The 13,997-nt window shown below is 38.0% G+C and overlaps 1 protein-coding gene across 1 annotated transcript in view; it reads right to left on the bottom strand.

The window, feature by feature from the left end:
• Positions 1 to 1,227: 1,227 nt before the first annotated feature.
• LOC102770848 (elongation factor 1-gamma) overlaps positions 1,228 to 13,997 on the bottom strand; it is a 24,341-nt gene continuing 11,571 nt past the window's right edge. Inside the window, exon 3 of the mRNA XM_015561179.1 lies at positions 1,228 to 1,780. Within this exon, the coding sequence (XP_015416665.1) occupies positions 1,228 to 1,780 (553 nt within the window). The remainder of the gene's footprint in view (positions 1,781 to 13,997) is intronic.

Below are 13,997 nucleotides of genomic sequence, written 5' to 3'. Positions count from 1 at the left end.
AACAGAGACTACGATGTCCTTGTCCCTTTTTTATATACAGTATTGACTTACTGTTTATTGACCATGCTTTGTGTATCATTTTCTAGGCAATTATATTACTAATCTTATTGTGCTTTATATAGTAGAACTGACCTATTCATAAGCACATTTTCAGGAAAATAAAGACAACTTCTATCATAGTTAGATCTATATAAGCTTAATTGAAACAATTTATACCTAATTTGTCTTCAAATTGCCATGGATTGTACATATCTTCCCACCGTATTGTTATTGACTGGAAATGTAACTCATAAATGGCATTCACACCCTAAATTGCCATAATCAACTCTGCTCTGGAACTGGTGGTGATAGTTTGTCATTTCCCTTTGAATACTGCCTGCCTTTATTGCAGAAATGAAACTGAATGAAAACCATGTAAGTAAATAAATGAATTGAGTGAAATATATTTCTTTAATATTATCCTATATAATAAAATTCTAATATGCAAATTGACTGAATGGCAGAATGAGCAGTTGCAATGGTGCACACTGACCACCAGGGGGCAGACTATCAATGCAGGAGCTTCCCCCTGGTAGTCAGTGTACTCCCACAGGGGGAGTGCCGCTCAGCCAGAAGATGGGCTCACTGCTGGTGAGTGCAGGGGTGGTGGCAGGAGCCTCTACTGCTTCCATGGCAGCACTAAGGAGTGGCGAGTCAAACACTAAGAAGCGAGCAGGCGGGCAGTTAGGAGTGAGGGGTCTAAACCAGCAGTTGGACATCCCTCGAGGGGTCCCGAATTGCAAGAGGGCATAGGCCGGGCTGAGTGAACCCCCTTGCATGAATTTCGTGCATTGGGCCTCTAGTATAATCTATAAGTGCCTAGAATAGCTTGCTAATATAAACTTGTTTTTGTGTGTCCTTTAAAACAAAGGTGTTTTTTAGGGGGTCACCTTTTTTTTGTCTCCATGTGTTCTCTTTTAGGTAAAGAGATTGCATGTATCACTGTTATTCCTACATGCCTGCCTCTACGAGTATACTGTGGCATCTAGTTTATTCGCACATTCTGTTCTTAATATTTATTGCTGCGTTAAAAAAATATTCCAAAACATAATGGTTTATAGTGGTTTAAAACAACAATATTGTTATTATTATTAGCAGAAGCGGTAGTAGTAGATGCTGTGTGCAGTCATAGTAGTTTATTTTATGAATTTGTGAATCAGAAATTTGGCAAGAGCTTGGCAGGGTTCTTCAACTCTTTCTGACATGGCAAAAGTCTGGGCAGCTAATGCTGGAGAACCTACTTACAAAATGCTTCTTCACACAGATATGTCTTGTACTCTTTGGTTTCTCGTAGTCCACCTGCCAGTCTGGACTCAGCGGAAAGGCGAGCTCCTGGCCTTGGAAGGCCCAGACTCCAGAAATGGAGCTGCTGTTGTTGGTTTCAAAGAGGATGACACTGGCAAAGGCGTTCTTCCTCAGCTTGTCCAACCGCTGGAACATTCCAGTCATGAGGTTGCAGCTCGTGAAGGTCTGGGTGAGCTCTTCAGGGAAGCGGTACTCGGCATACCACCGGGACCAGCCATCCTTATCAAAGTGCTCCCAAAAGTACGGCAGTGCCAGCGACAGCGTGTCCTCGTTGGAGTACTTGCTCTTGAATTCCTCCAACACAAAGGTACTCTTGGGCACGTGAGCAAAGGGGTCCTTGGCCTTGGGCTCCGCTGCCAGCGCCTGCTCACACTCGTCCATCTCCTCCTCCGGAGCAGGCGCAGCGGCCTTCTTCTTCTCCGAAAGCGAAATATTTCTGACCAAACAAGTCAGTTCAAGACCAATGATGTGGCAATCGGCTACTAAAATATTTACTGCTAGTATTAGTGGAGAGAAATAAATGGTGCACCTGCACATGCGCTTAAGGGAAATGAATGCAATACGATTATAGTAATCAGTCATTAGCAAATGTTGTAGTTCATTATTAATAATTATGTGTAACAGGATATTGTAAGAATTCAGTTATGAAATTTTTATTAAAACGTTTCTTACATACTGTTATATTGTCTGGGCTGCAAAGATTCGTTGTGGGCAGCATGTGGCCTGCAGGCTGCGAGTTTGACATGCTTGCATTATAGGGAGGAAAGGAATTAATGATGGCTATCTTGAAGACAAGCTACCACACATCTCCAAATATCTGAAGGCAACATGTATCATATTTATCTTTGTTTCTTCACTGCCTTGTATAGCACTTGGCATATGATTGGGTTCAGTAAATGAAAAAGTGCCTATGGGTGCCAGCAGATTCAAACCCCCTCCCAAATAGAGTTACTGAATTTACAGTTGCCTGGCACATGCCTCTATTTGGCATCTCTTGCTGGTATTTCAAATTCTACAGCCCCAAAGTGGAGTTCATAAAAGTAGCTTTTTTTTAGACCTAATCTCACCATTCTCCCAATCAAAATGGCTCAAGAGCTAGGGACCCTCAAGTCCATCACCTTTATAACATTCCTCGTTCATTAATGTCTGTTGATTCTACTCTTCTCTCATCTGTCCTCTTCTTTCCAGTTGTATGGCTACCGCAGTAGTTCATGTCCCACCCCCAACTTCTTCGTTTTTTTTTAACTGTTACGATACTTTTCCAATTGTTTTCCTTGTCCCCAGCCCTGACTCATGTAATTGTGTACGATGCCTGGTGCCATACACATACTATGAATATTGCCAGTTAAATTTTTATAATGCATATGCCCATTTTTTTTGAAAGTCTTATTTGCTGTCCAAATGTACGTGAACACTGAAGCCCTCCCTCACCCTTGTTAGATAACAAGTGACCTACAGGTGCGGATAGCAAGCTGTAGTGCTAGCTTGCTTCTCTTTATCTCTTTTTATCTCTGTTTCTCTCTTGGTCTCTATCTTTGTCTGTGGCTGTGTGTGTGTGTGTGTGTGTGTGTGTGTGTGTGTGTGTGTGTGTGTGTGTGTGTGTGATATTTCATCCCTGAATGTTAAGGGGGGGACTATCTCATGTGCCTTTATATCTCCAGAGCTCAACATGGCACCTTATACATAATAGGAGTCTAAAAATATGTGATAGAAATGTAAGAAAAATGAATGGTGACCTATTATAACCTCTGCCTGGATAAATCATTTATAATGGGATAGGCATTAGGGAAAACTGAACTGGAAGAGAGATGGTTTTGAAAACGTACATTCTCATCTTTCAGTGCCACAATTTCATGTGCTTTGCCCTAGCTTCTCGGGTTCCTCATTAGTAGTTCCACTAGATGGGCTTCTGAGTATCCATGAACTACATTAAGCTGTATTTAAAATTATATGTGTGTGTGTGTGTATGTATGACCATGACCAAAATGGCTAAAAGCCACTGCTCTGGGTTTATCTTTCCTTATTAAAATTAACCTTAGTTATGTTTTAGTGCCAAAAGATTTGTGAGGTCACTAGCTTGTTTATCTCTAATAACAAAATCCCATGTTATTGATATAAAATTGACATATAACATTAGTTTCAAGTGTACAACATAATGATTTGATGTGCATATATTGTGAAATGATTGCCACAATAAGTAGTTAACATTTATCATCACACAGTTATAATTTTTTTCTTGTGATGAGACCTTTTAAGATCTATTCTTTTAGCAATGTTTGAATATGTCAATACAGAATTATTAACTCTAGTCACCATGCTGTACATTATGTCCCCATGACTTATTTGATAACTGGAAGTTTATACCTTTTGACCATGTTCATGCATTTTACTCACACCCTCATCCCTTTGACTCTGGTAACCAGCAGTTTGTGTTCTGTATCTATGAGTTTGGTGTTTGTTTGTTTTTTGTTTTGTTTCTTTGTTGTAGTTTCCACATATAAGTGAGATCATATGGTATTGATCTTTATCTGATGCCCTCAAGGTTCATCAATGTTGTCACAAATGGCAGGGTTTCCTTTTGTATGGCTCAATAATATTCTATTGTATAGATGTATACCACATTTTCTTTATCCATTCATTCATCGAATGGAGTCGGGTTATTTCCATGTCTTGGCTATTGTAAATAATGCTGCAGTGAATATGGGATACATACTTTTGATTCAGTGTATTATTTCTATTATCTATAATAATAAAAGCATAATATGCTAATTAGACCAGACAGCCAAATGACCTTCTGGACGTCCTTCTGGTCAACCTTCTGGATGAAGCCAGGGCTGCAATTAATATTGTAACACTAGAGGCCCGGTGAACAAATTTGTGCATGGGGTCCCTCAGTCTGGACAGCAATCGAGGCCTACTGGGGGCCAGCTGGTCGGGGGGAGGTACCCCAGGAGGTTGGCTGGCAGGTGGGGTGGGTGAGAGGGGCCACAGGAGGTTGGCTGTGGGAGTGCACTGACCACCAGGGGGCAGCTCCTGCATTAAGTGTCTGCCCCCTGGTGGTCGGTGTGTGTCATAGCGACTGGTTGACCTGTCCTTCCAGTCATTTGGTTATAATAGTCACTTAGGATTTTATATATATGTATAGATTACCTTTCTTATATGGGAAAGGCATGGCTTAAAAGGATCTGCCTTTTTTTATTCCAGAGGGAAAAAGGGAGAGAGAGAGAGAGGAATAGAAATCTCAATGGTGAGAGAGAATCATCAATCAGCTGCCTCCTGCACACCCCACAGTGGGGATTGAGCCTGCAACCCAGGCATGTGCCCTGATCAGGAATTGAACCATGACCTCCTGGTTCATGGGTCCTCACTCAACCACTGAGCCACTCTGGCCAGGCAGGATCCATCTTTATTTGTGGTAATTTGTAGTGTCTGCTAGTATGTTGTATATATGTAAGTGGGATTTGAATCCCTGCTTTATCATATAATAGTTATCAGTTCAATCCTGAATCTTAGTTTTCTCATAAAAAATATTTAGACTATAATACCAATCTTAGAATGTTTTTTATGGAGAGTAAATTAGGTAACATATATAAATCACTTAGTAGAGCTACAAAACAAGTACATTTCTAACAAGTGTTAGTTCTCACCCAGGGTATTTGGAAAAGTATTTGGGGGCTGCTCTCCCAATCATTAGCCGAGGGAAAGTGATTTAATTATGCTGTGCCTCAGGTCTTCATCATCTGTAAAATATGAGGATGGAATAAGAAAATAGATATTACTACCCCAGGAAACACTCAACAAATGTTAGCTATTGATATTAATTTTAATGTTACAGAAGTTAAGATTGCACATTGTACATTGTGTGCCTTCTTTTATTTTTTTGACATGTAATCATTGTCATTTAACGTAAAGATCAAAATCTCCCATATTTATTTTAGTGTTTTATAAAGATTTTTCAAATGAAGGAATAACTCCAGATAATGAAGAATGGTACTTATATATGTTTTTTACCTTTTAGCAGAAATTGCAAATAGAACGTTTTATTTGCCTTTCCTTTTGGCACTTAAATCTGAATCCTTTAAGCTCTCATTTAATGTGGACTTCTGTTCACTCTTGTCTTTGTGTGAGAACAGACATTTAAGAAGAAACGACTGGAGGAAATGGGAAAGGAAAGGGAAATGGGAAAGAGAGTCAGAATTTCCAAGACTTGCTACAATCTTAAAAGTCCCCTAAACTTTTTGAATTTGTTAGTGTCGCTTTTAAAATTAATTATATTCTTTAACCAGGCTGCTTTGCGAATTTCAGAGAGAGCCATTTTGCTTTTCTCAGCTTTAAAAAGAAATAAACATTATACATATGTAAGGTGTAAAATATGATGCTTTGATATTTTGAAATACATAGTGAAATGATTACTCCATAAAGCTAATTAATATATCCATCTCCTTACATAGTTACTGTTGTGTGTGTGTGGTGAGAGCACCTGAAATCTACATTTATAGAAAATTTCTTGGCTTTGTTTTGAGTCTTCCATGATGATAACAAGGTTTCATTCTGGTTGTTGTTACAATCCTTATTCTATCCCTTTCTACTTTTATAGTGATTCACAGAACAATACTCACTGGGGCAAAGGAAATGTGTCTCCCACTGATATATTACAAGGAGCTCCATTACCATGGTAATCATACAGCTTCTTTGTTTATTTTTGTAACGAGTTACACAATAGCCTCTCCTTCCAAAGTTATCCAGGTTATATATTTCTTTCCAATTCCTCCTTCTCACCGACAAGGTCCTCTATGGCTGGGCCATGCCCCTTGCCTGACTCTGACTCCATTAGAGCCTCTGGCCATCCGCTGCCTCTTCAGAGGACTGAGCACCTTCTTCGCAGCACTGTCCTTTATCCAGCTCACAACTATCTTCCTCTTTGCTTCAACTTAAATGTTGCTTTCTTAGGGAGAACGTCCTTGATTCCCTCAGAATAAACTTCCCAGTTTTCTGTTTACCCAAGTTGTTTTTTTTAATGTTTGAATTTTTTAAAACAATTGTTTTAATCTAACTTATTTGTCTTTCACACAACTATAAACATTTTATCAATGCACACGATACTTGGCCTGTTAATGAAATTAATAGATGAAAGAAGTTGTATGCAGGGCCAGCCTGACACTAACAGTCTGTGACCCTCAAAGTACCCAGCTCAGATTGTTTTATTTTCCCTCAAAATATTTTCCCTAATGAAAAATGTAACTACTTCGCTGTTTGTGTAGGTCATTGACTAATGGCTTTCCTCCCTTATTAGCCTCTACATTTCAGGAAGGCAGAGACTCCTTGTCTTGTTTATGGTTCTCTTCCTGGCTCCTACCACAGGGCCTGAGAGTGTGGGTGGTTTCAATAAGCAGTTACTGAACAAATGAATAAGGTCTTGGAAGAATTGCAATCTATTCCTCTGTCCTTGGGTTTATACTCAGGGCATCTGCTGTTTTCTAAGGCACTGCTGTAATTTACATAAAAGGGTACTGCCTTAATGAGAGATTTGCTGTCATTCTCTGCGCTCATGGGGAAAAGCCCTAATTTCACATTCAAATGATTCAGGCATATGTAAGTAGAAAGGATGAATAAATATATTTAATTTATAACAAAACCAATTTGATGAAGGTGTTTAAAACATTTAAGATCTTTGTTTCCATTTAGCTCAAGCCCAGTTCTCATCTAATATAATTTATTTTCTCAATATATTAATTAAATTTGCAACAATAGAAAGTGGGAGACACCTGATATTTTAAAACAAAACAAAAAAGCACTTATCTCATTACGTGTGTTCCTCCAGCAATGCTTATTAAGCCATTGAAAACTCCTGCCAGGCCTAAGTAGTAAGAACATTTAACTGTTAAAGGAATACATTTGAGAGATCTGAGTTCAAACTTCAGATCCCCTATTACTTGTTTTCTGACTTGGGGAGAATTACTCTACTTCTCTAAACCTCAGGTTTTACTTTGGTAAAATGGGTTGACTAAAATTTGTCTTGCTTGCTCATTGTGAAAAGCATGAGATTATGAGAACAATTAAAGAGCTCAGCATTTTCTATAATAGCTAGTAGTTCTTATTACAAATGAGGGAAGTTAGAGGAAAAGGGAATAAAATAGAGACATTTAACAACAACAACAAAAAAGATGAAAGAAAAAGGTGCATTTGGTTTGGAGCAGAGTTGGCTTAAGAGTTGAGTACATAGTTACTGGAGTGGAAGGAGTTACAACAGATTAAGTTATAATAAGTTAAACTGTAATTGGTTATGCTACATTAAGTTTATAGAAACCATTGTTTTGAGCTGAATTGTGTTCACCTCCAAAATTCACATGTTGAGGCCTTAACTCCTAAGTACCTCAGAATGTCACTGAATTTGGAAATACAGTGGGGCCTTGACTTACAAGTTTAATTCCTTCCGAGACCGAGCTCTTTAAGGAGCTCGTTAACTCAAATTACTCTATCAACTCAATGCAAAAAATCAGCCAAGAGACAGCTGGTATCTCAAAAAACTCGTTAGTCGGGACACTCTCGTAAGTCAAGGCCCAACTGTAGGGCCTTTAATGAGGTAATTAAGGTAAAATGATGTCATATGGGTGAGCCCTAGCGCAATGAGTGCAGTCTTTATAAGAGGAGAGTGGGATGCAGAGAACACAGACAGAGGGAGGACACATGGAGAAGGTGCCCATCTGCAAGCCAAGGAAAAAGGCCTCAAAATGGAACCAGTCCTGCTGACAGCTTGACCTTGGACTTACCAGCCACCAGAAATGTAAGGAAATACATTTTTATTGTTTAAGCCACCTAGTCTGGTATTTTGGTATGGCAGCCTTACCAGACTAATATAGCCACAGAGGTTCCTTGATTTTTTTTATAAAAAGGAACCCATGAGAGAGAACATGTGAAAATACCTACTACAGTTTCTAGGAAATGCCCTGTAAATATACTTAAATCTGCTGACAGAATGTTCTAAAGCAGTGGTTCGCAACCTTGGCTGCACAACAGAATCACCTGAGAATCTTTTTAAAATCCTCATTTCTGGGCCTCATCCTCCGGAAATTCCGTTTCTTTGTTATGGGGTGAGGCTACAACATTAGTAATAAAGAGAATTTCCAAAGGATGAGGCCCAGAAATCAGGATTTAAAAAGATTCCCAGGTGATTCTAATGTGCAGCCAAGGTTGAGAACCACTGGTTTAGAGTAAATGAATTTTACTTTTCTGTAGAGTTGGAGAATTTAATTGATGGAAAAATCCTAATATCCGAAATGTGTTACCAGCAGAGATAAAACTTGAAGTCTGTTTTGCAGATTCCCAGAGCAATGTTCTTTCTTGGTGTACATTTTCTGCAACCATGACATTTAGCTTTCAGACTTAGGTGTTAGAGGGGTTATTCCTGCTTGTTTTTTCACATTAAAATTGCCCAACACCAGAATTTTGCCAGTATGTTTGCTGTGGAAATCTTTTGATTTCAGTAAATATGGTGTTGAAATGTTTGTTGACAGTTCTGCTTTAAAATTGCTTTAAAGAAGGCCAATTTAAATGAAATCAACATGCAAAAGAACAAGCCACAGCTAGTCTGTTTTCTGATTAAGAAATGTGTCTTGTGTAATTTAGTACCCAAAAAAAGCGGGGGTGAGGGGTGGCGGGTGGGGTGGAGTAGCGGGTGGGAGGGAAGTCACGGCCCTGGCCTACCTCTTGTCAGAAGCAGCTGCTTATAGTTGGAATGTATGTTCTTTTGGTGAAAAGGCCTCAAGGTCCAGCCCATATGGGGCTGTAAGATAAATTGGTGGCAACTGTGAGTTTATCCAAGGAAAGGTAATATTTACTTTGGTTCTTCAATTTTATCATAGAAAGTAGTTTAGGCTGCATAGTAATGGCAAAGTTTTCATTTAATACAATTTAGAAAGGAATAGTTGTTAACCTCTATTTGTGAAACTAACAAAAGGTAAACAGGACGGGTACAACAGTGAAATTTACCAACTTGATCTTAAACTGGTAATAGGAATAATGGTATGTGCTTTGTAATTTTTACTCTGCATTGTGTGAACCTGGCTAGATCTGAATTGGGTTTCTTGGCAAAAACCATTGGACTTCTTCCTTTGATTTTATTGCTTTTTAAAAACTGTAATAATTGCTAATGTTTATATAGTACTATCATCCAGCTACTGCTTAAATGCTCTGTCTGTATTAGCTCATTAAATCTTCACAAGAAATCATTTACTCCTCACTACAACCTTACGAAGTAAATGCCATTATTGTCTGTAATGCAGAAGAGAACATTGAAACACATGGAGATGTGTGACTAGCTAAAGGTCACAGATCTCATAAGTAGCAGAATTGAGATTTCAATTCAGGCAGTCTTACTCCCATTCCATGCCTCTAATCACTTTGAGAACTGTTTTCCCCAGAGGCGACACCCCTAAATTACCAATATCTCACATGCAGTAGCTCAGTCTCTTATCAAACTCTAATTTTACTTCTTCAAGTCTTCATAATCCTCAGAAAGGTAGTGCATTCAGATTTATCTTTGAAAAATAAGGTAAAAGATAAAAAAGAACATTGTGCTTTTTGTTTTGTTTTTTGTTAATCCTCACCTGAAGATATTTTTTCCCACTGATTTTTAAAGGGAGTGGAAGGAATGGGGAGAGACACAGAGAGAGAAACATCAATGTGAGAGAGACACAACCGAGATATAAGCCCTTGACCAGAATTGAACCCAGGACCCTTTAGTATGTAGGCCAACACTTTATCCACTGATCCAAACAGGTTAGGTCAGAACATTGTGCTTCTTACTAATAACTTAAAGCAGCCTCCAAGGCTGATATTTGAGCATGCAAATATGAATTGCCACTATACCCAGTCAGCTTCAACTCCAGCTGGTCTGCTGTAATGCACAAATTAGGGTCTGAGCCCAGATTCCATGGAAGAGAAAGGAGATTTGAGATGATTTCCATTTTAACTGCCACATGCACTTTACATCTGATTAGCAGAATGTGGCTATCTTATTACATTCTTTTTTCCTGTTAGAAATCACCTTAATACTAGCCTAATTGAGGTGACCACTTAGACATTTAACTTATATAAATGTCTAATTACTTATACAACTACAACTAATATAAAACTGTATGTCAATTGTAATGGGGAAAAAACAAAAACCATATAAAAAAAGAAGTAACACGTATTTGAAAATTTGAAGGTGGCAAAGTTCCATGTATAATAATTTAGATTGTTGGTTTCACTAGATATAAGTCCTTTTTCTTTCCATTCTTCAAATGTATCAAATGTTTCAATTTCTTTTTACAAAAATGATTTCTATCAGCCCAACGTTGTGAAAACTTTCATTAAATATTTTTAAGCATATTATATGGTGTCCCAAAAATGTATGCACACACTTTGAATAATTATAAAGACAGTGTTTATTAAATACATTTAATTTTAAAAATCGAGCTATCAGCCGTTAAAGTGTATATACATTTTTGGGACACCTGTATATGCTTTATTAATTTTATTTTGTACCTGTCTTTGTTTTAACTCATCTATTTCAAAAGTGGAAATGTGCAATGAATCTATAAAATATCTGTATTTTTTAAAAAAATATAATTTATTGATTTTTACAGAGAGGAAGGGAGGGAGATAGTTAGAAACATCGATGAGAGAGAAACATCGATCAGCTGCCTCCTGCGCACCCCCCACTGGGGATGTGCCTGCAACCAAGGTACATGCCCTTGACTGGAATCGAACCTGGGACCTTTCAGTCCGCAGGCCGACACTCTATCCACTGAGCTAAACCGGTTATGGCAAAATATCTGTATTTTAAGGAAGCTGGATGATGACATATGTGTGTGTGTAATGCATGTATATAAGTATTATTTAGATACATTTTCCTTTCGATATTTGAAAAAAAAAAACACCAGATTTTAAAACAGGGTTTTATAGTCAATTAGATACTTTGTGCTCCCTCAGCCCCATCAGGGCAAACAATCTGGATTTCTAGAGTAAATGAGTGAATAGCTCATTGTTTAGGCTGGCTCTCTCTAGCCTCTATGGGCTGTTCATTAGCACATTCTTCTAACTGGTAAGTTTCTGTAGGTTCCTGGTAGTTTAAAAGCATCCTGTCAGGTCGGTCTTTCAATCCCATCTTCCATATTCTTGGCACCCCATAGGCAGTTCTATGAGGATATATATAACCAAACCAGTTATTTATATTGATATGGGGCCAGAGGTCTCAGGCTCACACCAGACCTGAACACAGAAAATACAGCAAAGGCTTTAGCTGGGGCTTAAAATCTTATTGCCTAAAATTGAGTATGTGCTATGATCTGGGACCCAATGTAGCCTCCAGTCAGTCAATATCCCCAGTGTCTAGCTTCTCAGTTGGTGTATATATATATATATGCTTCAATTTCTTTTTTTTCTTTTTTTTTTGTGCCTAGCATTCAAGTTGTCTGTTACAAGTTGAGCCTATTTTAAACCACAGTCCACCTGTCCAGTGCCTTAATACTCTATTGAAATTTCATTCCACCATTATTATGAGAAGTAGATGCCATTGCCCATATGATGAGTTTTGGATGGAATTCTTCCTTTGCTTTCCCCATACAAAACTATAATGCTTGGTACTTAATCATCCCACATGTCACATTAATAATACTGGTACGGTGGGGCCTTGATTTACGAGTTTAATTCGTTCTGAGACCAAGCTCGTTAAGGAGCTCGTTAACTCAAATTACTCTGTCAACTCAATGCAAAAAATTGGCGGAGAGTCAGCTGGCATCTCAAAAAACTCGTTAGTCGGGACACTCGTAAGTCAAGGCCCCACTGTACTTGAATCCTAACTAAAATTGTCATTGGCCCACTCAGCTATTCTTTTAGGGCAGTGGTTCTCAGCCTTGGCTGCACATTAGAATCACCTGGGAATCGTTTTAAAATCCTGATTTCTGGGCCTCATCCTCCGGAAATTCTGTTTCTTTCTTAGGGGGTGGGGCCACAACATTAGTAACAAAGAAACAGAATTTCCAGAAGATGAGGCCCAGAAATAAGGTTTTTAAAAAGATTCCCAGGTGATTCTAATGTGCAGCCAAGGTTGAGAGAACCACTGTTTTAGGATAAAATTAGTCAGCCAGATTAATTCCCCCTACCCTACACATGCTGGCCTTTGTGTCATCACCAGGTGCAAGTATGTCCAAACCAGGAGACTGTGACCATTGTGACATGGAAGTATTTTTTTTTATCCTGGTAAAATAGACATAATATAAAATTTATAATTTTATCCTCCAGAATGATTTCCTCATCCCAAACTGAAACCATATACCCATTAAAATAATGGGTCCTTCTTCCCTCCCCTACCAAGTCCCTGGTAGGTAACCACTATTCTATTTTCATTCTGTATAGATTTAGCTATTTCTAGGTACCTCATATAAGTGGTCCATATAATATTTTACTTTTACGTCTGACTTATTTCATTTAGCATAATGTCTTCAAAGGTTAGCCATGTTGTAGGGTGGTTTTTTTTTACACAGAATTGACAAAAATAGGCATCTGTGTCTTATTCTTGATCTTAGAGTAAAAGCTTTCAGTCTTTAACTACTGATCATGCTGTTAGCTTTAGGTTTTTCATATGTGATCTTTATCATGTTGGGGAAGTTTTCCTTTTATTCCTAGTTTGTTGAGTGGTTATATCATGAAAGTATTGAATTTTGTCAAAAGACTTTTCTGCATTATTTGAGATCACTGTTTTTTTCTTCAATCTGTTGGTGTTGTGTATTACATTGATTGAGTTGCATATGTTTAAGCATCCTGAATTCTAGGAATAAACCCCACTTGATCATGGTGCATAATCCTTTTACTATGCTTCTAAATTCAATTTACTAATATACTAATATTTTGTGAGCAACTTTATATCAGTATTCATCAGGAAAATGGTCTGTTGGTTTATTTTCTGTCATGTCTTTGTCCATCTTTGGCTTCAGGATAATGCTGGCCTTAATCTGTTCAGAGGTGTTTATTTATCTATATATTTATCTTTAGCAGAGATCATTATGCCTTCATATACAATAAGTTTCTGTGTAGTGTTACTGCAACCTGCAGGACTCCAGCAGCATTTCTTATAGGACAGGGCTGACAGTAATGAACTCCCAAAACTTGTGTTTATTTAGCGGTGTCTTAATTTTTACCTTACATTTGAAAGACAGTGTTGCTAGATATAGAATTTTTGGCTGACAGAGTTTTTTCTTCTTTTTATACTCTAAAAATATCATCCCGCTGCCTCTGGCCTCCATGGTTTATTTTTTTTTTTTCTCTGAGGGGCCCATGAGATGGCTCACTTTCTTTTGCTGCTTTCACTGTTTTCTAATTTCTTTGTCTTATGACAGTTTGAGTAGACTGTTTTGTTTTGAGTCTGGATTTTTCCCACTTGGAATTCATTTAACTTCTGGAATTTATGTCCTTTTCCTTCTTCAACTTTGGAAGATTTTTGGCTTTGGCTATGATTTCTTCAAATAATATTTCCTTTTCTCTTTCCTCCTTCTGAGATCCTCATAATAGGACAATTTGATGGTGTCCCATATGTCCTTTATATTCTATTCACCTCTCTTCATTTTTTTTCTGCTCCTCTGACTTGATATTTTCAAGCGTTCTATCTCCAA

The sequence above is a fragment of the Myotis davidii genome, unplaced genomic scaffold (assembly GCF_000327345.1).
Source record: "Myotis davidii unplaced genomic scaffold, ASM32734v1 scaffold1416, whole genome shotgun sequence".
In the NCBI taxonomy this organism is placed as follows: Eukaryota; Metazoa; Chordata; class Mammalia; order Chiroptera; family Vespertilionidae; genus Myotis; species Myotis davidii.
Note: the sequence above shows the minus strand (reverse complement) of the source record. Positions and strands in the feature narration are given on the sequence as shown.